Source organism: Cavia porcellus, unplaced genomic scaffold, assembly GCF_034190915.1.
Source record: "Cavia porcellus strain 051 isolate PalLab524CR breed Dunkin Hartley unplaced genomic scaffold, mCavPor4.1 scaffold_19, whole genome shotgun sequence".
Classification (NCBI taxonomy): Eukaryota; Metazoa; Chordata; class Mammalia; order Rodentia; family Caviidae; genus Cavia; species Cavia porcellus.
Genome location: NW_026947502.1, coordinates 60,758,121 through 60,782,850, shown reverse-complemented (window position 1 = coordinate 60,782,850; position 24,730 = coordinate 60,758,121). Strand labels below are relative to the sequence as shown.

Below are 24,730 nucleotides of genomic sequence, written 5' to 3'. Positions count from 1 at the left end.
TTTCTCCAATTTCAGTTAAAAAATGCATTCATTGCATGAGCACCTATAGCACGTCCGGCCTGGACCAGGTGGAGGACTCTGATGGATAACAAGCTGGGACCTAGCCTGTGGGCAGGTAAACAGGCCGCCACAGCGAGCTCTTAGTCTCAGAATCATAGCCTCAGGAAAGGCCTGGTGATGGGGGGGGGGGGGGGCTTTATCTTTTCCTATCTGGAGGAGGTTGGAAGCATGGGTGGTTTACTTTGTGAATGATGAAGAGCCCTTCTAGTCTGTGATGGTCTAGATTCTTATTATACATGTAGAATGGTAACTGAGAATTTTGAGACATGGTAAGAAATAACAAAGAATGTTGGAGTTGGTTTTAAAAGGAAAAGTTTCTTTTGGTAGACAGTTCAAGTTTCTATGTGAATATGTGACTTATTTTCACTTAATGGTCACATGATAAATACATATATATTTTAAATTTAGGATCTGCCAGCTGAACAAGGTAATTTGGAACTGTATTAGATATTTTGAGACAATCAAGCCAATTTATTTTCTAGCTTATTTTGGACTTTGACTTTTTAAAACTTCCTGCAAAAAGTAATTGCTCCATTGTTGATGTATTTTTTCTATTGTAATGGAAGCCTTCATTTTTAATTAAAATGTAAATAATTTTTATTTTGAAATTTTATAAGTGGTTCTTACATTTTATTGCAGTTTGAAAATATAAATTCGATTTATTTTTAAATGAGTTAATAAAAGCTTTAGTGAATTTTCTTTAAGAAAACTTAATTCACATTTAAATTTTGGAACTGTTGTTTTAATGCTGCCTCATAATTGCTTTGGTGGGCAAATGTTGTTTTAAATATCATGTTTTCTCGCAGTATTTTTTTCACCATCGGAATAACCTGGACATAAGTGTTGTGATCAGAGAAGTTTATCATTTCATGGAGATCACACCTGCTAATATTCATCCAGAAAAGGAACTAGAAGTTTTTGTTGCACTGACGAAAGGACAGTATCCAGTATTTAATCAATATCCAAAGTTTATTGTGGATTATCAGACACAGGAAAGAGAAAGAATAAGGAATGATGAACTGGATTACTTGAGGGAGAGGTAATCATGGAATAACTCCTTGATAGAAATAGAATCTGTTATGAACAATAAAGTTTTTTTTTTTTTTTTTTTGTATTTTTACTGGTACCAGGGATCGAACTCACGACCACACGCTTGCAAGGCAAGCGCTTATGCCGCTGAGCTAAATCCCCAGCCCCAACAATAAAGTTTTTAATGAGAAATACGTTGAAGTCATTAAACAGCTGTGTAAAATCAAAGTTTGAAGATGGAGGTATCTGAAAGGAAATTTAAATATTACACATTAATCAGGTGTACATTTTGTGTTTTGATTGTATTTGGACTATATTCCTTAGCTTTCTTGTTTGCGTTTTTGTAATAATCAGTATTGTCTATTTAAGGCAGACAGTTGAAGAAATGCAAGCTGAAGTAGACCAGCAAAGAGTGAAAGATGAAGCTTGGTACCAGAAACAAGAGCTGCTTCGTAAAGCTGAAGAAACAAGAAGAGAAATGCTCTTACAGGAGGAAGAGAAGATAGGACAGCAAAGGCAGAGGTACATTCACCAACTTGAGAAAGTCTGGACACATTACTCAGTTGAATAAGTTTTATTTTCTTCTGTTTTCTCATTTAGGATCAGAACTATATGTAGAATTACCAAGCTTAACTTCCATTAAGCAAATATTTAAGTTAATAAGTATATATAACACTTTTCCAAAAATTGATATATAAAACTATAATTCTAAAGCTATACTGACATGAAAATATAAGTTTGTACATATTATTAAGATGTAAGATAAGATCTAATGTACCTTGAAGGACATTATTTAGAAACATTATACTTCTACAGGAAATTTAGAGAAGACCAACACCACTACTTCTCAAACTCTTTAATGAAATTGAAAGGGAAGCAGTGCTCCATTCCTGGGAGCAAACATTACCCTGGCATCAAAACCAGAGAAGGACCCAACTAAGAAAGAGAACTATAGACCATAATCTCCCTAATGAACATCAATGCAAAAACCCTCAATAAGATACTGGCAAACAGACTGCAGCAAATCATCAAAAAGACTGTACACCATGATCAAGTGGGATTCATCCCAGGGATGCAGGGATGGTTCATTATACGTAAATCGATAAATGTAATATACCATATTAACAGAGCCAAGGACAAACGTCATATGATCATCGAAATAAATGCAGAAAAAGCTTTTAACAAAGTCTAGTATCCATTCATGATGATAACCCTTATCTTTCACCATATATTAAGCTAAAATCTGAATGGATCGAGATCTTAATATTAAAACAGAAATATTAAATTGGTGGAAGATAAAGTAGGTAAAACTCTTGAAGACATTGGTATAGGCAAAGACTTTATGAACGGAGCCTCTACTGCACAGGAACTATCACAAAGAATCAACAGCAAGGATCTTATCCTACTGAAAAACTTTTGCACAGCAAGAGAAACCACCAACAGAACAAAGAAACAACCCACAGCGTGAGAGAAAATGTTTGCCAACTGTGCCTCAGACAAAAGATTATTATTTCAAAAAAATCAGGCCTATTAAAGACCCAATCCAAAAGTGGGCATCTGAGATGAACACACACTTCTCATAGGAAGAAGTACAAACAGCAAATAAATATGTGAAAAAAAGTTCACATCAATGGTTGTTCAAGAGACACAAAACAACACTGAGATTCCACCTCACCCCAGAAAGAATGGCTGTTATCAAGAAATCAACCAATAACAAATGCTGGAGGGGCTGTGATGAGAAAGAAACCCTTCTCCACTGTGGGTGGGAATACAGACTGGTTCAACCACTGTGGAAATCAGTGTAGAGATTCCTCAAAGAACTGAGACTGAGGCCATTGAACTCAGCTAGCTGTTCCCCTTCTGAGTGTCTTCCCAGAAGAATTAAAAACTTCATACCACAGCAATATATGTGCAGCCATGTTAATGGCAGCACAGTTTGTAATAGCCAGATCTTTGAAACGACCTAAATGCCCATTGACTGAGGAATGGGTAAAAAAGATAGGGTATTTTTTACAATGCAGTACTGTTCAGCATAAAGAAGAACCAAGTTCAGACTTCCATAGGTAAATGGGATGCAACTTGAAACCATACTCATAAGTGAAATAAATCAGATACGCATGTGTAAACATCGTATTTTCTCACTAGTGTGAGAAGATAAACATGTGGGGGCTGGGGATTTAGCCCAGCAGTATAAGTGCCTACTTGGCAAGCAGAAGGTCATGAGTTTGATCCCTGTACCAAAAAAAAAAAAAAAGAAACCCACATGTATATATATGTATTAAAAAATAGTTATAGCTATATAAAAAATAGAACCATAGTAGTTAGAAGATGCTTTGTGATGGAGTTCTGGGTAAATCACTTTTAGTGGAATTCTTTAAATTGTGTTTTAAAGGTAACCATGTGACCTCACAGTGGAAACGTAAAATATATCATTTGCATTTAATACTTTGGAGGACAGAGTAAGAAGTATTGTTTATTTAAAAGTATGCTAATGTCTTAGTTAATTAAAATGATGGGATAAGCAACTAGATTAAGCCTAATTTGGGAGAATTCACTTCTCTGGGTATTTTTTGATTCTTATTTAGAACTGAATGGAACAGATTTCCAGGGTATATTAAAAGAAATTACAAAATAAACATACATCATACTTGGAAACAGGGCATTTTTAGCATTCTTCCTTCGCGTAAAGGATTTCCCGGGAGTCGCGTAGACCTGACGGGTAGACTTGTTAGGAGTCTGAGTGTGAAAGGGCTGCCAGCGCTCTGTGGGCCGCTTGTCGTCTTCACGAGGACAGCTCAAGCAGTGGGTCATCTTCCACGCACACATTGTGAGCACCGTGTGCACAGTGCTACAAGGCAGCTTGGGAAAGTGAACCAAAATAGCTGGGAGGCAGAAATCACTGTGCAAAAGTTAGATCTGTACCGGGAAATGCTTTATTCCCCTTGCTGTGTTCTGTGTTTCAGACTAGCTACAGTGAAAAGAGAGCTGAAAATCAAGGAAATACAATTACAGGATGCTGCAAAGAGGCGGTTTCTAAAGCTTCAGCAAGATCAGCGTGAGATGGAGCTGCGAAGACTGGACGATGAAATTGAGAGAAAGGTGTGTTTTTACTTAGCACTCAGGTCAGCTCCACTTATCCTCATTTAATGGAATGAATTAAATACCGTTCCGAGTCCACAGTGAATAATAGACAGGTCCTTTAATTTTATTTACTTTATCTCTTGAGTATTCTTCCTCTTTTGTATTTCATTAATGGTGAAATATTGAAGAAATTCTGGAAAGCTGGCTGTGATGGTGCATTCCTCTAACCCTAGCAACTAGGGAGGCACAGGCAGGAGGACAGCAAGCTTGAAGCCAGCCTGGGCAACTTAGCAAGACCATGTCTCAGAATTTAAAATACAGTTTAAAAGGACTGGAAGTGTAGCTCAGTGGTAGAGAGGAAAAGAAAAATCTGGGACATTATTTAGTTTTAACTATGTCCTTGATGATGACCTCTCTCTCTTTTTTTTTTTTTTTTTTTTTTTTTTTTTTGGTACTGGGGATCGAACTTACAACCTTGCATTTGCCAAGCAGGTGCTTATCCACTGAGCTAAAGCCCTGGCCCAATGATTACCTCCCTAAAAATAATTTTCTTTTTTTTTTTTTTTTTTTTTGTCTTTTTTGAGACAAGGTCTCGCTGTGCAGTTCAGGTTGGCCTTGAGCTCACTTGGGACATTAGCCTTTTTCCGTGGTGTAAATGTTTCCTATTGGTCTGTCTTGCCCACTTCTTAAGAACTTTTATTGGGTCTTGTTTTTTTTGTTTTGTTTTGCAAAATATTTTTATTTTTTGATAATCAACTTCATTATTTTTTATGGCTTCCAAGTTGTGTATCATTTAGAAAGACCTTCCCCTTCTGAAGTAGTATTTTACATATTTTCTGAGGTAGTATTTCCATTTTTTCTTATAATCTTGCTGTATCTTAGGGACTAGCAGACTTCTGTATACTCGCTAAACCTGGCCACCACCTCTATTGTGAGGCTCATGAGCTACAGTGGTTGGCTGTTTCCCTGCGGATGTAGCTTGGTGGTAATGCCCTTATCTTACCTAGCTGACGAAAGACCTTCAGCTTTATTCCCAGCACCACAAAAAATAAAGTGCTCATATTTCATGACATAAAGATTTTATTGAATTTTATAAAATACATGTGATTCAAACTATGATGTTGATAAGTGAAATTTTGCAAAAATATATTTATACATACTTGTTTTCATGCTGTCTTTGGTTGCATTTGTACTGCAGCAGCAGTATGCGCGAGTGATCGTGACTACTGTGTGACCCACAAAGCCTGAAGGATTTATTACCCAGCCCTTTGCAGAAGATCTTTGCCAGCCTCTGAGGGGTCTGAAAATCTGAGACTAGAAATGAGTTAGGGACCAAGCTTACTTCTCTCCAAAGGACAAATCAGCTGTCCCAAAACCATCTGTTGAATGTTACAAAAGTCATTTGCCAACTAATGATTTATACCATATTAAATTCCCACGTGTACTTAATCTCTTTGCTGTCTGTTCCTAAGACAGTGCCACAAAATGACAGGCACTTACAGTACCACGATGTTACTGTGCTGTGAGAAGCAGAAAGTGTAAATAAGGACCAAAACATGCAATAGATTCTGTGAAATAGAAAATGTTCTAATGGGAAGGGGATCTTGCGAAGAGAGAATAGGAAAGGAAGGGAAGAGAGAGAAAAGAAAAAAATGAAGATAAAACTGCAGTAAAGAGGAGAAGAGGAGTTGAAGGGAGGGAAGGGAAATTGGGAAAAGGTTGTATCATGTACATGTGCAGATTTCCTGTGATCAGTGTATCGTTATGTATGCCTAAAATGTACCAATAAACTTAATTTTTAAATAAGGAAAAACTAGTTTTGACAAAATATTAAGTATTTTTACATCTTTTAAAGGTTTTTGTTTTGTTTTGTTTTTTGTCTTTTTGAGACAGGGTCTCACTATGCAGTTCAAATTGGCCTTGAGCTCACTTGGTAGCCCAGGCTGGTCCTGAACTTGCAACGCTCCTAATGCCTCAGCCTCCCTAGTGTTGGGGTTACAGGCGTGAGCCACCATGCCCAGCTCTTTTATTTTTTCAGTTCTTTTAAGTTTAATTCATCTGCTTTAGAAATCTATTATCACTTTTTATAGCATAATGCTTCTTGTTTTTAGAGCAAATTGATTTTTTACAATGTATGATTCTTTTTAATTATCCCATGTAGTGAATTAGATTACTGTTTGATTCTGAAAGAATATATGTTCTTCCTCACAAATTACACCAGCTCAGAACTGATGCCTTTATTCCAAACCCTCTGAAGATAGGATAAGGCATTCTTTAGTCAAAGAACCCTACCGTCCCATCAGCGCGGTCAGGCCTCTGTCTGCCCTTCCAGCTGCCTTTCCTTCCAGCTGTCCATCGTGTTACTGTGTCCGCTTGCCCACCTGCAAACGTTCCCCTCAGTCCCAAGTGTCACATACTGTGGGCTTGCGTCAGTAGTAAGCGGAGTTGTGCTGGGTTTTGTTTTGGTTTTTGGTTTTATAGTTGATCTATTTTTGCTGTTACATAGCTGTAATATGGATTTCTGAAAATCCGTATGCAAAAGAATCTGTAACTGAAACTCCTTAACAGCATATGTTCCACCTGTTAGCATTATCATTACTCTTGTTTATGGACTGCAACCTCTACACTTTTGAGCTACCTGTTTTCCCAGTAACCTCCTCAAGGTGAACCATCCTCTGTTTCTTTGAGCCCATGGGTATGTTTGGACACACCACTCGGTTCGCATTTACTGCTTCTCGTGTTATGGGTAATTCGTCTCTACTCAACAGTAGGTAACCTGCCTTGTGAATGCAAGTAGTAATGCAGTCACTAAATGTATACTACATAAATGCACAAATTAACGGGATAAATGGCTCATATAGTTTTTGTTTGTTTACTTGTTTGATTTTGTTTGAAAAAAATACCATATATTTTTCTCTCATCCCTAAAAATATTTATGACTTTAGGCAGCAAAAGTTTTAAGATGATTTCTCTTCTCTGGAAAATGCCTTCTCCAGACCCTCTAGTACTGGAATGAAAAGCTTCCAAGTAATCAAGTTTTAGAGAATAGTGAAGTCTAAATTAGGTCTGTTACACAGTAAACCGTAACTTTCAAGCTGAAGTTATTAGTTACTAATTAGATTATAAAAACAGATTTTTATTAACATTAAGTGAATGTTGCATATTAGTATATTACCAATTACTCTAGTTCAAAAACCCAGTCCTTATTACTGTAAATACTGTCCATGAGTGGGTGTTCAGATTGTGAGGTTACTAAATCCATTAAAAATTACTTTGTAAATTCTTTTTCATATTGACAATTTGTTGTTTGGCCATAGGTACAAATGAGAGATCGAGAAATTGCTAACACAACCAAAGACCTAGAAATGAGACATCTGGAACTTGAAGCACAAAGAAGACTTTATGAGAAGGTATAAATCAATTGATTCAGTATAAGAAAAGCAAGATTTATGTAAGCCCTTTTGCACTGTATTTGTTTTTTAATGTTCATGATACTTGCTTTTTAAACAGTACAGAGAGTCATCCAGGAGGGTAAAGTAGCTGGAAGGTCTAATGTACAACATGGTGATGCTTCAGTTCGTGTTTCTGTAGTGGTCTACAGAAGTGGACCGAGGGACGAGATGTAAGCCCCAGATTTTGCCTCAGGACCAGTTTACTGCATTTTGCTATGTTTATGTAATAGTGACAGGGTAATGATAGCTTCCAGGAGAGTGCTCCTTGCCTTTCAATCTCATTAAAAAGCTTGAGGAGCACTGATGCCAGATCTTCCCTGAGATTCTTGTAGAATTCAGCATTGAATGAATGCATCAGAACCTGAGCACTCACAGAAAGGAGAAGCAATAGGGCAGCTAGGGGACCCAAAAGGGGCGCTAGGTAAGGGAAAAGCTCCCCGCCCCGCACACACATCGAGGAGAAGGGGTTGGCAGCCATTTGTTATTGTTGCTGTTGAAGTCGTTCTTCTATTTCTTGGAGCTTGTCTCGCATAACACCGGACGCAGTCTATTTGGCTGGTTTATGTTCCTCCAGACCGAGAAGAGCCTCCTCCGCAGTCACAAGGGGTTCTGTGCATGGCTGTCAGCAGTTGTAGTGTGTTTGGCAGGGGTCGAAATCCACCATGGGTGTGGTACGGCTCAAGGAGAAGGCCGAGTAGGCAGCATAGGGCTCCAGGGGGTTGTGTCACCTGTAAGAGAACACAGGGGATTGTGCCTCAGGAAATGACATTATTCCTGGGCGTTGCATGGGGTCTTTGAAGAACTGTCTATTTGTTTTACAAGGCGCTCAGGTAGCCATCTAGCCTGTCTATCTTGTTGAGAGTAAACACATACTGAACCTCGTCCCCTATGAGAATGGGATCAGGGACATGCCATGAATTAGTCAGGGGGTCTTTCTATAGTACTGAAGCAAATTGCTTTTGTGTTTCAGAATGCCAAAAACGCATGGCTGCTGACTGTCCAGAAGCATCCAAATTTAAAAAATTAAGGATGAATAAGGCATGAGATAGAATATTTTTAGGTGTCCTCCTTGTAGAGTACCATTCCCCCCTTTTTATTTTATCAACAGTGAGTTTTAGGAAAAGATGTGCCCTTTTAACTATGCCTTGACGCTGAGAGTTATAAGGTATGTCTTTTATATGATCAATATTAAGATGTTGACAGAAATGAGCAAAGGCAGAACTAGCATAGTCTGGACCATTATCAGTCTTTAATTGTTGTGGGCATCTCAAAACTGATAAGGTAGTTAACATATGGCTAATAACGTTTGGTAGCTTTGCCAGTCTGGGGAGAGATGTAAATGACACCATTAAAGATATCTATAGTTAAATGAACATATTTAAGATTGCCAAGCTCAGGAATGTGGATGACATCCATTTGCCATGATGCATTGAGGATAAGTCTTTTAGGATTAACCTCAAAGTTTGGAACTGGGAGGTGCATGGCACAAGAAAGGCAATTTTTTACTATCTGCCTGGCTTGTTTTCTAGTGATCTTAATACAGAATTACAGGAAAATAAATGGTAAGAAATCAACAGTTAATAAGTTTCACACTGTCATCCCAGAAACAGCTGTCCAGGTTACAAAATTAAAGCATGCAAAGCGACAGGGACATTGCCAACAGTTCTGCTCAGTGATCCAACAAAAACTTAATAATATGGTTATCAGTCCAATACACTTGTTTTTTATCTCAAAGAGGGCAAGACCAAACATACCAAAACAGAACAAAACCGTTTTTAAAAAACGATTTAAAGAAATACAGATTTCAAAGCAAGTCCACTAGAGATCTTCATTGTTCATCTAATTGTCTCTAGTTTCCTCCAAACAGTTGTGCCCATCTTTACGCACATTAAATACACACTGCATATTATAGAACTAATCTAATCACTACAGGATGATGAAGGCTCCTTAGGTTTTCAAGATCTGACATTGGGGAAGACAATAATAACTACCATACTGTCTCTCATTCTCCTTTTAGCAGTTGTCCCCATCCTTACATATGCTGAAATTAAACTTAAGAGATTAGAGCAATATCACTCTGATTAGTTAAATGAGTCAAAGTAGTTGACATTGGAATCTCCACCTCTTTTCTGTAAAATGACTATTTCTCCACAGGCAAAAAGTCCTGTTCATGCTTTTGAGACAAGAACTGTCCAACTGCAAACCCCTGCAAGGCAGCAGCCACAGCAAAGGTGTATATATCCTGTTAGGCCTGTTCTATTTTTACAAGGTCTGACAGCGGCCCGGCAGATGGTGCCGGCGCCTTTAAAAGCCAGCTGTTGGGGGCTGGGGATTTAGCTCAGCGTCATAAGCACCTGCCTTGCAAGCAGGCAGTCGTGAGTTCGATCCCTGGTACCGATAAAAACGAAAAAAAAGACAAAAATAAATAAATAAAAACCAGCTGTTCAACAAATCAGTGCCTGCATCAGCGTGGCCAAAGACTCCACTAGCAGCAGCAATCAAACAATCAACAAACTCTGAAAAGGGTTTATCTGGGCCTTGCTTAATGCTAGTGAGAGAGGAGCTCATATTATCTTTTGCAGGCTGTTTGAATTTGAGCGAATAGTGTTGGATTAAACTCTTTTTGAGCCTTTCTGCATGCATAGGCATCTTTCACTATTAACATATTAAGGTCCCACCTATTGCCAGCCTGTGTATTGTGCCTGGCGGTCTCTTTGCAATTTTTTGTATATTTTGATTTTTACAAAAGATTTTCCCCACCCAGTAAAGTCACTCGGGCCAATTTTTGCCAATCTATAGGTGTGAGCCAGCTGTCAGCCAGAGAATTTAAAACAGCAAGAATGAAAGCAGCTGTAAGGCCATATTGGGCAACCGCTGCCTTTAATTCTTTTAAAGCAGCCACTGTGAATGGCGTGTGTGTCCTAATGACTTGTGGAGCTAGTGGTGCAGCGCCCGCGCCGTCTTACGGCTGTGCAGTGCCATCTTGGGGAGGTACGTTTGTTTCTGTCACTGGAAACGCAATTTCGAGGAGGGACCCAGGCTGATGTGGCGGAAGTGAGACAAGCACCATTTTAAGAGCGCCACGAGGCTTGCCGGAGGCCGGTGCTATCTTAGGAGCACTACAAGGCCTTGTGCGACTGTCTCCTCAATCTGAGGATCTGCATGCCGCTGGGCAAGCAGCTCAGATTAAATTCCAATATGCAAAGATGGTCACTGGAACCTTTTCTGGACCGAAAACCCTATAATAATCTTTTAAAGCATCTCTTACTCTTTTCCACCACTTGGTATCTATAGAACCTCTAGGGCAAACCTTATGGATAAATTGAAAATACTGCAATAATTCTTTTGTTCTAACCCTTACCCCTCTTCTCTTGAATGCCTTTATAAGGCCTCCCACGAACACTTTGTGTTCGTTCAATGCTTGACCCATGTCTGGGAAAGGGAATGGGGTCGCCGTTCACTCACCGTGGCTTTGGCAGGCACATCAGGTAGTGGTCTGTGCAGGCCTCGGTACTTGATTTAATGTCCTTTTGTTTTTAGCTTTAATCCTGGATTTAGTTTGCTCAGTTCTCTCCGCAGTCTCTGGTTCAGTTCACTTTCACTTTAAGCTGGCTGTCTCGAACGGCTCCTCTTTGACTCCTCCGTGCCAGGAGCCCCCACGCTGGGCGCCACTTGATCCCGCCTGCAGATCAATCCATGAGGTGTACCTGGAGGAAGAACAGGGATTAAAATAAAAACATGGGGGAGACAGAGACTGAGACAAGTTGAGAGATTACAATCAAGCCCCCGTTTTATTCCGAAAGTGATTAACGTCTTTTATAGGCCAAGGGCGGGCTGGTGGGACAGGAAGAGGCTATGGGGATGAATACAACAGGGTCACTGTCACATCTGGGTATGACGTAAGCAGGAGAGGATTATGGTTAATGTAGGCAGACGCATTGTGCCCATAGGAGAGAGAGAGAGAGGCAGGGAGGCAGCAATGGGGCTGTCGCGCGGCTCCCTACACTATTTGGGTATGTTTTCATTCCACTGGGTACACCTACGAGCAGGGCATTCCGATTTCTCAGTATTTTCATGATTCGTGTTTTATGTCTTTCATTATAGCCGCACTGACTAAGTCCTTGCTGACTAATTAGGTTAAACATTTTTTCATATATTATATATATATTATATACCATATAACATTTCACTTGGAGATAATGTAAATTGTGTTTTTGGTTTGGTTGGTTTTATTTTGGTTTTTGTTTCATCTTTTGGTCTTTTTGAGACAGAGTTGCACTGTGCAGCTCCAGCTGCCTGAAATTCACCATTAACCGCCTGCCTCAGCGTCTCGGGCACTGGGATTTCCACCTGTACCACAGTACTCAGAATTTTTAAAACTAGAAACCAGACCTTTTAATAATGTAACATAGCAGTTGTGGAAGTCAGACTGTGCATGCACACACACAACACACACACACAAGGTGCCTTTCTTTTGCTTCATAACTCTCTGAACTAATTCTGTGAAGTCCTTCTCCTTGTCCTGTTGGGCCCCTGAAGTCTCCTCATAGAGGTTCATGGTCAGCTAATAATTGGACAGAGAGAAGAGAAAGAGCGTTGTTGCTTTGTGACATGGGCCCGTGTGTGCATAAGCAAGGCACACCTTCCACACAGCAGAGCAGGCGTGCCTGCTCCAAGGGTCTCCACTTACACGCTTGGGTCCGCGCGCATAGCTAAGGGAATGCACCCAGCCTAAGCACGTGCACGTGGCCCTCCTGCAGTCCAGGCGACTGTCAGAGTTCCCACAGCCTCCTGTGGAGGGTTGCATCCCACTTTCCCTTTTTGGTGAGCCTGTTGTTTGCTCTGATTATGATCCTCTCAGTCAGCCAAGGTATCCAACAGTTTCCTCTCCTTTTATATAAATGTCCCAGGAGAATGGCTGTTCACACTAGTGTGGTCACATAAAGATTAAGGTCACACAGAGAGAGCTGGGGAGCAGGTCATCCAAGAGACACCCAGGCCGATCCTGCCCACAGCCAGAAGTCATGGCAGTTCTCTGGGAAGGGTTTGAAGGAACTCTGGTCTCATCTTGTCCCTTGTGTGCTGGTTTCCAAAGCTAACGCAGAGCTTTGGAGTGGGTATAATCTGACTTTAAAGCAGCTCTTAATTCTGACCGATGAATGCTCTCCAGACTGCACAAGCAGTCAGTTAGCTTCCAGATTTTAAAGAAGCTGATGTTATAGATTTGCCAGTATCTATGCTTTTATGAAGGAAAGAATTTCCAGCAATCCTTACTCTGTTTTTAATGATACATCACTGTTGAATATTAAATGGTTACAGGTTTTTTAGTGTGCATATTAATAATGTAAAAAAAGAAAAGCCATTGTGTGACTTAGATCAATGATTTTTTTTAACAGAATGTTACTAAAAATCAAGAAGCTATTGCAAAAGAAATTCAAGAAGATGCAGATGCCTATAGACGAAAAGTGGATCTTGAAGATCACATATTTCATAAGCTGATAGAAACTGAACAAACTCATAGAGGAAGGAATCAGAAGGTAAAATACGAAAAAGTTAGTTGTACATAGAGGGAGAGTTATTAGTCATTTTTTAAGAGGAATTTAAAATTTTGTGCAGTTGACATAATTCATTTCTTGGCTTCATTTGCTGCCGTGCCTAGAGTGTCCGCTGCTTTATTTGCTAGATGCTTACTTCATGTGTGATCATATGCATGTATCATTCCTACCTTTAGTACTCTTCCAGACATTAACAAATGCAAAGGAAACTCACTTTACAAATTACACTGTACTGTGCTCCTATGCTCCATCTCAGAAACTGTGCCCCGTGAATACAGTCACAGATGATCATGTCCTGGTACACAGCCGAAGTGTGCTCTAGAATAGCAGCTGTCGGTCAGGAAGAGTTGGTAGTCAAGCAGGTGTTGGAAATGCCCTTCCGATGTCTATGCCGAAGTTAGGACTACTCTCCATTGTGAATCTTGAAGGCAGTTGTTTATGTTCTCTGTTACTGACAGAGTGCCCTTTTGGCAGTGTGACTTGAATGAATTGAAGCAGAACTTTTGACACTGATACAGAGCTTCTTCTGTTACCCCTTTAACACAGCAGTAAATGTGTGTGTGGCCAGCCCTACTGTGACAGCCAGGAGTGTGTAAGGAGGAAATGCTCTTCCATAGCCGCCACTTGGCTGGTCCCCCTACTACTCGGCCGCTTCTTTTCTTCCCGGCTTTTATCCTGGCTGTAACAGTGGGCCCTTCTGACTGCATTCCACAGTGCTAAAAACGCAAGTTGTTAAGGCTCACCCACCCCTTGGCAGGGGAGGTAGAGTCACTTCCGGAGCTCCCGCCCACTCCAGAGACTGGCTCCCTGCCCGTGGGGGGGCCTGGCAGGCAGTGTGCTGGAGACACTCCTGGATGATTGTGGCATGCAGCAGGGCTGCAGAGACTGTCCTAGTGTCCCAGTGGCACACTGAGCGGGCAGACTGCACCCCAGCCTTAGTGTCTGGCCTTGTCTCTGAAGTTTATAACTTCTCTTAGATAATTCAAGACAGTTTGGCAGAAGCTGAACAAGCATGCCTCAATACTGACTGGAAAATTCACACTTTGCATAAACAACAATGTGATGATCTCCATCGAAGTGTAGGTTACCAGAAAGTAGCCACACTCCTTCAGAAAAACAGGAAGAAAGAAAGAGAGGTATTACATACCGTGATGGCGAAGGATGCTAAGAAGGTAAGAATTACACTGTATAAACTTTTTATTATACAATGAACATTTAAATTTTGAAGCACCATGTAGTCAAATGATAAAAGCATCATTTTTGTTGGAAAAAAATAATTTTAGTGGATATTTTCCAGAGAGTTCACCTAACAGTGAAGCTGCCTAAAACTAATGAAACCTCTTTCTCATTTATTATGTCTTAACTTGTCAGCTACTGGATTTGTTCTGGCTGATTGGATATTACTTCTTTAATTTATCTAATTTTTTTATTTTATTTTAAAGAAAAAATAAAAACAATGGTTCAATTTCAAGGTAAGATTATAGGAGACTTTTTCTGCACTGCTTCCTAGTATAATGGCTTGCTTTTTTTTTTTTTTTTTTTCCCAAGACTGGGTCGCACTGTAGTTCAGGCTGGCCATGAACTCTCTGTACCCCAGGGTGGCTGTGAACTTGCAGTGATCCTCCTGCCTCAGCCTCCCAGGTACTGCCAGGTGTGTGCCACCACGCCTGACCTGGCTTTCATTCTCAACGTCGCTTTATCATTCAAGGTGACTGCAGGAGTCTAGCCAGCCAGCCAGACTTCTACTCTAGCCAACAGAAATACAAAAATGCTCTATTTGCCATCTGAGTCAGCTCGTTTTTAAGTCCTTCTCAGGCTCCCATATCTTATTCCTACTGCATTTGACTGAGATCCTGCAAATAATGCTGAGAAATGCAGTAATTTTTAGCACAGATTATGTTCCATATAAAATTAGTATTGTTACTTAAAGAATCAAGATGGATTTTGAAAGGTAGCTAAGTGTCTACCTCTGGTGTCTGTGACTTCTCTCAGCAGCTCTAGCAGCAGGCTCTGCAGGTAGCAGCGCTGCAGGGTGCTTCCCTCAGGGCGCAGGACCTGGGAGAGCTGAGGATGTGGGAAAGCTGGGGACAGGAATCCCCTTGTGCCGCTGTCTCCTAATACCCACTCCGCAAGCCGGCTGAGAACAGTGTGCTTCTTGGATTCGTTTCCACCGACCTGCCCAGTGATCTGGGAGCCTGTCTTGTAGCCCTTCTTTGAAGGACCTGAAGGAGGGAATAGGGAGCAGGTGAGGCTAGTGGCGTTCACCTCAGGAGGGCTTGCGGCAGGAGCCCCCCTCGCAGGTCAAGGCTGCTGGCTCTAGGGCCAGACTCTGTGAAATGTGCTGCTGTACTGGTGCAGAAGCAGACCAGGAACACTGGAAGGGCTTTGCACTCCCCACGCAAATCCCTCTCTGCGTCTCGGTTCAGAGTCCTGAAGTCAAGCTGATGCACAAGGCTTTGGGAGCTCTCACATTCGGTGCCCTCATCGGTAATGTGGGGGATAGATCACCATAGTCCTGCTTCTTAAAGCATCACCATGTGAGTCTTCAAACTTAAGGTTTAAGAGTTTCTATTATTTAATGCATTGACATTCTATTTATAAAAACTGTATGTATGCTTCCATGTAAAAGATACAGCTTTTCTAGAACGTGGCAAACTTTTGGAATGAAATCTACTATTTTAAATCCGTTTCTTTAGTTATCCTCGGAGGTAATTTGAAGATGATTATCTTACCAGTTTATTAGGATGAAAGCAGGGTCCAGCAGAGATTACTTGACTTCCAAAGGTCAAGGCAGGGCAAAGGCTTAACATTCTGAATTCTGTTGATCTGTCACTAAGACAGCTTTCCAAAAAAAAAAAAAAAAGACAGCTTTCAAATGAAGTGAGAACTTCGCAGCAGAACACTAGCTTAGTCTCTAAGATCGGAGCCGGGAGGAGACGAATCACGATCTCGGCAACAGTGGGGACCCAGCCTGTGCTCTGTAAGGCCCTGCAAGGTGCTGGTGAGGCATCAGACTCGCCTGGGCTCCCAGGCTCTTCCACGGTGGGCACGGTGGGCAGCACAGTCCCCTGTGCCAGAACACACACGCCTTGAGACCAGAGCGGGGAGCTGCAGTGGGCAGAGGGCTTGTTCTGCCTTCAGAGGCGGGGTGACCACCGTTTGTATGCGATGCTCTTCCTGTTTACTTGTGTATAGTGGGAGGACGCTGAAGAAAAAGAGCTTCATTTAAGATCAGAAAAGGAAGCTTCTGCCCTTTCAGATGCATCTAGAATGTGGTTTCTCAAGCGGGAGATGAATGCCGCTGTAGAACACGCTGAAGGTCCATGTATTCAAGGTGAGTGTGTCCCTGACCTCGGTCTCCATGCTGCCGTAGATTCCTTCTTTAATGTGCTGCATTGTGGGTAAATCATGGGTGTGTACTGGCCCTTCATTTACATTTTGCTCAATTAAGAGCTAATCACTATCCCTGCCTGGCAAGCATGAAGCCCTAAGTGCAATTCCCAGGACCCACAGAACAGGGAAGTCATTAGTTACTGTCTTCTGGTAAGAAGCTAACGTGGCATTACGAAGAACAGCTCCACTAAGAAATCGCTCACTGACTGTAGAGCTGTTGTACTCCACAGACCCCTTGGCACCTCTCCCCTTAATCTTCTAGAGTATGCTTTGTTCCCACGCAGTCTGGTTGACTTCAGTACAAACACACACTCTGGCAATAGCTGGTCCCCCAAACAATAATGCATTAAAGGGATCCTTACAATGGATCTTCTTAGAAGATCTAGTCAAACATTATAGTATCAACTGAAAGATCAAAACTGTAATTCAAAACCCTAAATACAGAGTACAGGCATGTGGGGCCTTGGCTCTGTTTCGTATTTCTTCAGCCTTTTATAAAGCATATGCGTTACTTTAAAAATAATCACTGGTACATAATTCACATACCATACAATTTATCGGTTTTTATAGTGTATTATATTACTGTGTATTAAGAAATATATTCAGACTGAGCTTGGTGCCACACACACCTGCAATCCCAGGATTCCAGAGCTAAGGCAGAAAGGTAGCCATCAGTTCAAGGCCAGCCTGGGTCTTTGAATTTAGGTGATCTGGGTTTTTTTCAGTTCTTAATATACTCTAGCTATTACTTCTTTGTCTGAAGAGTAACTGGCTAAAATTTTTTTCCCACTCTGGGTTTTGTTTTCACTCTGGTGATTTCTTTTTTTTTTTTTTTTTGTCTTTTCCCTTTTTATCGGTACCAGGGATTGAACTCACGACTGCCTGCTTACAGGCAGGTGCTTATGCCGCTGAGCTAAATCCCCAGCCCCTACTCTGGTGATTTCTTTTGCAGTACAAAAACTTTTTAAGATGAGATCCCAGTTGTTGATTCTTTGAAGTATTTCCTGTGTATTCTGGGTTTTGTTCATGAACTCTCTGCCTATACCTGTGTATGTCTTCAAGAGTTCTACTTGTTTTCTCTTCCAGCAGATTTAATGTTTCTGATTTCGTATTTAGATCTTTGATGCATTTTTTATTTTAATTTAGTGCATGGTGATAACCATGGATCTGGTTTTAATCTTTGGTGTATGGAGAGCCAGTTTTTCCAGCACCATTTATTAAAGAGGCTTTCTTTCTTCCAGTGAACACATTTGGCCCCTTTGTCAAAGATAAGGTGGTTTAAGTATCTTTGTAGTTGTATCTGTCTTCTAATCTGTTCCACTGTTTTTGTTTTTGGTTTTTTGCCTGTACCATGCTGGTTCTATGACAGCAGCTTTGTAGTATAATTTCAAGGCAGGGGTTGTGATGCCCCCTGGGTTTGTCACACAGAGGGTCCCTAGAAACAGGAGGCAAGTGAGAGATGCAGATAAATAGGTGTCACTTAAAAGGTCTAGTATCAGATCTGTTGGCAGTGGTAGGAAGTGAACCTTGCTTTGCCACTGCTAAGATCGCAGGTCCAGAAACTTAAACACTGCTGAATAGATGTAAAGTGATATTAGCCCTTGATTTTAAGACAGGCAAAGGATTTGAACAGCCTTTCTCCAGAGAAAAATACATAAATGGCAGTGTGCACTTGTGAAATACTCATCTTCACTTGTCCTTAAGGGAAGGGAGATGCAAATAAAAGCTGGGGGGGGGGGGCAGCGAGAGCACTTCCGCACACACACCGGTCCGGGTCCGCTGTCCTCGGAAAGACTCACAGCGAGGAGCCGGTTTGGGTCTGCAGCGGTGAGAGCCGAGAGCGGCGTCCCCCCGCTAGAAGGCCAACGCAGCAGTGCCTGCGACCTCCGCAGCAGCCGCAAGTAGACGCTGCACGGATGCCCGGAGATGCGGATAGACCCCCAGACCGGGTAGATCCACAGCGGGGGTCTACTCCGCTGCTTGCGGGCTTGTTTTAGTTGTTTTGTTTTAAAAGACAGTACCAAAACTTCAATGCAGCTTTTAATTCCTGCTGCTCTTTCCTTGCCCTCTGATCGGCATCCACATTGGTTTCCGAAGAGGTCGGAAATGAGTCCCACCATTCTTGCAGTTTGTACCGCTGGCCGTTTGGCACAAACGAAGGCTTCCTCTTGTCTGACGTCCGTCTCCTCCCCTCCCCTTCCTAGCGCAAGTGCACGGGCTGCAAAACGAGCGGGTTGCTTCCAGCGGTTTCCCCAGGACTTCACAGTTTCATGACATTTCTGAAAAGGAGTCCTCAGCCCAGAGTAAGTTGATAAGCCAGAAGGGGTTCTTCAACACCGTTTGTTTTTTTTTAGTATGGGGGATCAGACTCACAACATTGCGCTTGCAAAGCAGGGCTTAGGCCTGCTGAGCTAAATCCCCAGCCCCTATATGTCAGTTTTTAAAGTAGAATTGTGGCTGAGATGATAGTGCACCATACTGACAGGTTTCCTGGTGGCGACCTTGTGGGAAGCCTGCTGGAGACGGGGGAGCCCCTGGGCTTCCCATTTGGGTCGGAGCGCTTCTGCAGGGTTCCCTCCCACAGCAGGGAGGGCTCCCCCCAACGCTTACCACCATCCAGGGAGCAGCCCGAGAGGCAGAGGCATCCGGCTTGGCATCGTTGGGAGAAGAAAACCTCTGGGTTGTTTTCCGAGTCTGCACAGTGGTGAATTTCCTTGGCCCCTCACGCCTGGGCTGTGTCCCGCGGCTGCTGGGAGGGCAGCGCTGGCCCTGGCCAGGCTTCTGGTGCTCGGGCTTGGGCTGGGGGGCGTTGATTTTTGGAAGGGACCGGAAAGGAACATGTCTCAGAAAAGTAGCCACAGCATGAGCCCACAAAGACTATGATACCTTTCCTTGGAGAGTTTGTATTTATAATAAACAAGGGGCGGGGACGGGAAACTGATGATAGACGTTCTTTCCTCTTGATTTTCCAGTAAGGCCACCACATAGGTGAGGCAGAATTCAATGAGGTCTTCCAATTGTTTTAAAAAAGTTTTATAAAAGGTCCTAAAACAGGGCCTGTCTTTATTAGTTACTTCTGATAACAGGTCATCAGTTAGGGATTTTGCACAGTAGTGCCAGCACCTGCCCGGCAGGCACAAGATCTAGAGTTTGATCCCCAGTACCAGAAAAAAGAAAAAAAATCATGAGATTTCGGTGTTGTGTAAAACGAAAAAGACAAAAAAAAAAAAAATGTTTTTACAAACATTTTTAATATGAGCACAGCATACTGATTCAGTAAAATACAAGAGCTTCTCTCTTGTTCTCTATTCTGTTACATCAGAACATACACTTTGTTTCCTTTTGTTCTCTGGGTGTCCCAGGCTGGGGTCAAATTCCTGGGCACCAGCAGTTCTCCCAGGTCCCCAGGGCTGTAGGTGTGCATATGGTGCCAGCCGGCCTTGTAACTTAACTGGATAATTCTGAGTTTGAAAATGGAATGGAAGAATTGGCTAAGTTTATGTCATTTGGTAGCAAAATAAGAAAGCATAAAAGTTGGCATTCCTCTAGAGAAGAAAACAGTGTTTCAGAAATTGAAAGGAGTAAATCTAAATCTGATTCCTGCTAAATCTCAGGAAATGTATTTTTAAATTGTGTTTTTCAATTCCCGTGTTTACTAGCCTTGGATCAGTCTGCAATGGCTGCTACACTTGGACAGAGCATACTGTTCCAATCATGATTCTGGACTCTTCTATTAGCAGCTGTTCAAAGCCTTTTTTATTATTTTTCTTCTTGGCAATGTAGTCATAGAACAAACTTCACAATTTTGCGAATTGGAATGCTTTTCCTAATTGCCATTAGCAGTCCTGGTGAGGAAGCTGACCGTTCTGAGGAACTGGTTTTCTCCTGTAGTCAGGCTTTGTTCCCAATTCACAAATTCTGCACATGCTGAATAATGATAAGCAGTTACATCTCTGATGACATTCATGCAGTGCAGCAAATCACGGTTTGGCTGGGAAACAGGACTACAGAGGGCCAGACCATATGTTAGACTTTTTGTTTAAGAAATTTGGTTTTTAGAATATTCACTTCATTATTGATTTTTGCACATTACCTTCAAAAGCAATGCCACAGCATAGCTAACAACATAGAATCCAGCTGATTTTGTTTTCTTTTTAAGTTTGTTTAAATAGAAAACCAGAATGGGACAACATGGAACAAAATCTCATCAAGAAAGTGAGAAACCTTCGCCAGAGACTCACAGCGCAGGCGCGGAACCGCTGTGAAAACCCCCGCCTTGTGGCTGCATAGAGGGCGCCGTCTCCCCGGGATACTCAGAGGCGCGCAGTGCAGGTTTGCTATCAGTGGCTCCACTTTTTATATCATTTATATTAAACCTCTATAGTGACAGCCTTTTGTACAGAAAAATATTTCCATAAAATTATGTATTCTTACATTTTTTAGCTTATAAATGGCCTTAGTGTTTTATAAATAAAAGCTTTTTTGCAACGTAAAACTGCATTTGGCTCTCAGGTTGCAAAGATGATCGTAAACTTCAGTAGCTTCAGTAGACAAAAGGTTTTTAAAAGCTAAATGGAGAAACGAAACAGGCAGCGCCCGGGTGCCCACGCTGACGACCTGAGCTTGGCTCCCAGACAGCTCTGCACGCTCTGCTAGGCCCTTTACTGGAAGTCACGCCTACGCCGCGAGCTTTTACACCAGCGCTCACACACCTTGCACGTAATAAGTTCCCTATTAAAGCGGCTAGCCGGGTATGGAGACACACACCCATGACCCAGCATATGGGACCCTGAGGCAGGAGGGTGGCAACACAGCAGCCTGGGCTACATAGTTCAAAGCTTTCCTGAACCACACAGTGGGACCCTGTCTGGACACAAAAACTCTGTCCTTCAGCCAAAGGGAGTCATGAACACCCTCAACTAAGTGAAGTTCTGCTGTTGCCCAAGCTGGCCTTTCTCCCAGTAACCATCTAGCAGGTTTCAGACGCCTCGCTGAATCTCTTCGGTCCTTTATGCTGGGCGGGCACTTCAGGGATTACTGCCTTTAATAAACTTTTAAAAAACACGTATCTGTCCTGCCTTCCTGCTTCACGACACAGTGTCAACATACCCGTTTATTCATACTGTGAATTCCCTGGGCTAAAGTTCTGCACGCCTCTGCGGGGGAAAGCCGCATCCCTGAGGTCACTGCTCGCTGGCCTGAGCTCCGCGGTGCTAGCTCAATGCGGGGCTTCGGTGAGATTGGCCTGACCCTAAGCAGAGAGCTTCCCGAATGGTGTGAACAGGCAGCGAGCTGGAGAGAGGACTTCCACGTTTGTTTATTCGCCCGCCGAAGACCTTTCCTCTGGGTCGGTGCGGGGGTGACTGCAGTTGCTGCACGGCTGCACTCCCGTTTCCCTCCCTCCACCCTCGCGCGTGGCAGTGGGCGCTGCACACGGCTAAGCTCTGCCCGGCAGACGGCCCGGTCCGAGATGAGCGCGGGAAGAGCGTGACGGGACCGTGGTAGGGGAGAGCTGTAAAATCACGGAGCCTCAAGTGGGTGCCCAGCGCCGGGCGGAGGGACGGGGTGGGCAGCATGGCAGGCACTCGGGCCCAGGACGCCGAGGCCGGGCGGGGGGGTGGGACACGGCGGGGCGGAGAAGCCGAGTCAGCCACAGTGTCGCGGACTGCGAAGACACCCCTTCCCCCGCATGTCCCTCCAGCGCCCTCTGTCGGGCTTCGCAGCTGGCACACTAAAAGAGGAGGCGAGCGCTGCCTCCGCGGATAACCCGCACCCTGCACCGTCGGAAGCAGGGCTACAGCCTGCTTGCGTCCCTGGCGAGCGTGGCCTCGGCGCCGGCCTCTACCTAACGAGCAGCAGGCACTGGGGCTGATTTCCACCGCACGAAGTACGCGGGAGCGATATGGGGAAGTGCTAGACGCCAAATACGCACTCTACCAGTTACCTGAAGCCCAAGGATGAGTTCCAGGGAGCAACAGAAGTCAAGAGCAGGAAGTGCATTGGAGAAAAGGCCTGGGGACAGGGTGGTGCGTGGGAACAGCTCCCGAGACACGGGTGAGGTCCCGACTGCGTGGCCAGAGAGCCACCTCTGGAAGTTCCACAGGGCAAAACCCGAAGGCGGGGACAACGTGGGTCAAATTATGATCAATAAGATTACAAGTAAAGTCGCTTAGGTAATATCGATCGAGGGCAGCAAGGCTGCACGCGTGGCATCATTAACCCTGTGTTGTAACCTAAGGCCCCTAACTGTCGCGCTGTGAAGCCTGTTCTGTATAAGCCCGCCTGCTGCTTCCCCTCCCCTTCCCCCTTCCCATCTAACTAGGTCAAGTTTTAACTTTCCAAAAGGCCACAAAACAAAGGCCTGAGGTAATAGCTCCTGACAACCGCCTTCCCTACCTGTGGCCCATCACAAATTGTGTTAATTGCATTAAATTGTACTATTCTTCACAAAAATAGCTTCGTTTGTATCATAGCAATACCTGTAACTTGGCCTTACTGTAAATGTGTGTTTTCCTTTTCCCTCTGGGCAAAGGATTGATATGTTAATCAGTGCTCTCCTCTGTAAAGAATTGTAAAATCTTACCTAATTGATATGTTAACCATTGTTGCCCTCTACAAATAACAGTTGTGGTGCTAAAGTAAGGTAACTAAGATTGTTAATTGCTGTTAGACTTCTCTATTCTTTGCTAAGATTTCTTCTTATCTAAACTTGCTTGTATGCAGGGACACTTGCTTGTTAGCACAACCCTTACCTGATCTTGCCCTTCCCAAGACGTGTAATCTCTGTTTCTGTAGTGCGCCACACCCCCACCCCCTTCCTTACACTGTGTGACCAGCAGCTGTTTGGGGATTTACAAGATAAAAGCCCTGACTTTTAGCTGTCAGGTGCGCAGTCTCCAAACTGGCTCCTGGAGGCTGTGTCACCAGGCCTGGAAATAAAGCCTTTGCTTCCCAAATTTTAATTTCTTGCTTCCTTGGATTTTATACCGGGGTCCGAGTTATCACACCCTGCAGTTGTGGTCTTTAGTCTCAGCCTTAACGGGGCAAGCCGCGGGCGCACCTGGACAGACGACGGGAGATCTCGGAAGGGCGACCCCGGCGGCCCCGCCCTCTGCCCGCCCCTCGGGAAGGATGGAAATCCAGCCGCCTTCCCGCCGGATTCCCAGCACAAGCGCGATGACGCGAGAAGGCGCCTCGCAGTGGGCCGCGTGCGGGCGCAAAGTCCGCGGCGCGGGGCAGGAGGTCCCGGCACTGGCAGGACTCGGAGTGGACACACGCGACAGCAGGGGCCGGCCCGGATGGGTCCAGAACGCACCGCGGTTACTTCCGGGTCCCCACGCGCACTGGTCCCCACCCAGCCCGGCAGCCGCTTGGCGCTCTCGGATTCGGGGCAAAAGCAGCCCAGACACCAGCAAACTCAGATCCTTTTCCTCACAAGAATAAAATAAAGACCAAGAGCAAAAGTATTGTGCCCCGTGTGAGGGTCGAACTCACGACCTTCAGATTATGAGACTGACGCGCTACCTACTGCGCTAACGGGGCACCTAAGCAACGTTTCCGGCTTAGAACTAATGAGTCCGACAAAGTAGGAGCGACGCGCATGCGCAGAGGACACAATCGGCTCTGCGGCTTCTCCGCGGCCCCCTCGGAACTCCTGGTCTGGCCCCGCGCGCTCTCACCGACTCCGAAGGCGGCTGCGCGTTCACGGCGCCAGGCAAGGGGGGTGCGCGTTCCCGACCGCGTGTTTGCCCGCGGACGCGTGGTCTCGCGCAGCACCGGCCCGGCCCTGCCGCGCTCCCGGCCCCAGCAGCGCGGCCACGGGCTCCGCGTGCGACCTGACACCGCCCCGGTCGCCTGGAGGCCCGCAAGAGTCCACGGCCGGGGCGCCGTCAGGATGAGCCCGGGACCCCCGTCCCCGGCGGCCGCGAGACGCCGTCAGGCCCGAAGCACGCGCGGAGGCGCGGACTCTGGAACCCGCGCTCGGGAGGGGAAAGTGGTAAAAAAGCAAAACTGGAGCTGTGTTTTTCTCAGTCTTTCGATTCCCGGAGACCGCGGGAGTAAGCGGACCTCCCGCCTCCCTCGGCCGTCCACGCGGGCCGCCAGGGGGCGCGGCCACAGGCTCAGCCCACCCTGCACCAGGCGGGGCGGCAGGGCAGGAAG

At 44.1% G+C, this 24,730-nt stretch overlaps 1 protein-coding gene, 1 long non-coding RNA gene and 1 other non-coding gene across 5 annotated transcripts in view; 1 reads left to right on the top strand and 2 right to left on the bottom strand.

The window, feature by feature from the left end:
* Window positions 1–21,065, top strand: part of Tbc1d31 (TBC1 domain family member 31) — an 87,050-nt gene extending 65,985 nt beyond the window's left edge. For both annotated transcript variants that reach the window (XM_013149972.3, XM_013149973.2), the window contains 9 exons: window positions 867–1,099; window positions 1,459–1,611; window positions 4,053–4,188; window positions 7,488–7,580; window positions 13,019–13,159; window positions 14,155–14,349; window positions 16,373–16,511; window positions 18,775–18,873; window positions 20,730–21,065. In XM_013149972.3, coding sequence (XP_013005426.2) covers window positions 867–1,099; window positions 1,459–1,611; window positions 4,053–4,188; window positions 7,488–7,580; window positions 13,019–13,159; window positions 14,155–14,349; window positions 16,373–16,511; window positions 18,775–18,873; window positions 20,730–20,860 — 1,320 coding nt within the window. In that variant the 3' untranslated portion in view covers window positions 20,861–21,065. The remainder of the gene's footprint in view (window positions 1–866; window positions 1,100–1,458; window positions 1,612–4,052; window positions 4,189–7,487; window positions 7,581–13,018; window positions 13,160–14,154; window positions 14,350–16,372; window positions 16,512–18,774; window positions 18,874–20,729) is intronic.
* On the bottom strand, window positions 5,233–24,387 carry LOC134471668 (uncharacterized). Of its 2 annotated transcripts, none has more exons than XR_010041242.1 (2): window positions 24,250–24,387; window positions 5,233–11,329 (listed from the first exon to the last, which is right to left on the bottom strand). It is a non-coding gene; the product is annotated as an uncharacterized LOC134471668 (long non-coding RNA). The 2 variants fall into 2 exon arrangements; XR_010041241.1 differs by lacking the exon at window positions 24,250–24,387 and adding an exon at window positions 23,631–23,844.
* Window positions 24,040–24,112, bottom strand: Trnam-cau (transfer RNA methionine (anticodon CAU)). The gene has a single exon. It is a non-coding gene; the product is annotated as a tRNA-Met (tRNA).
* Window positions 24,388–24,730: the final 343 nt, after the last annotated feature.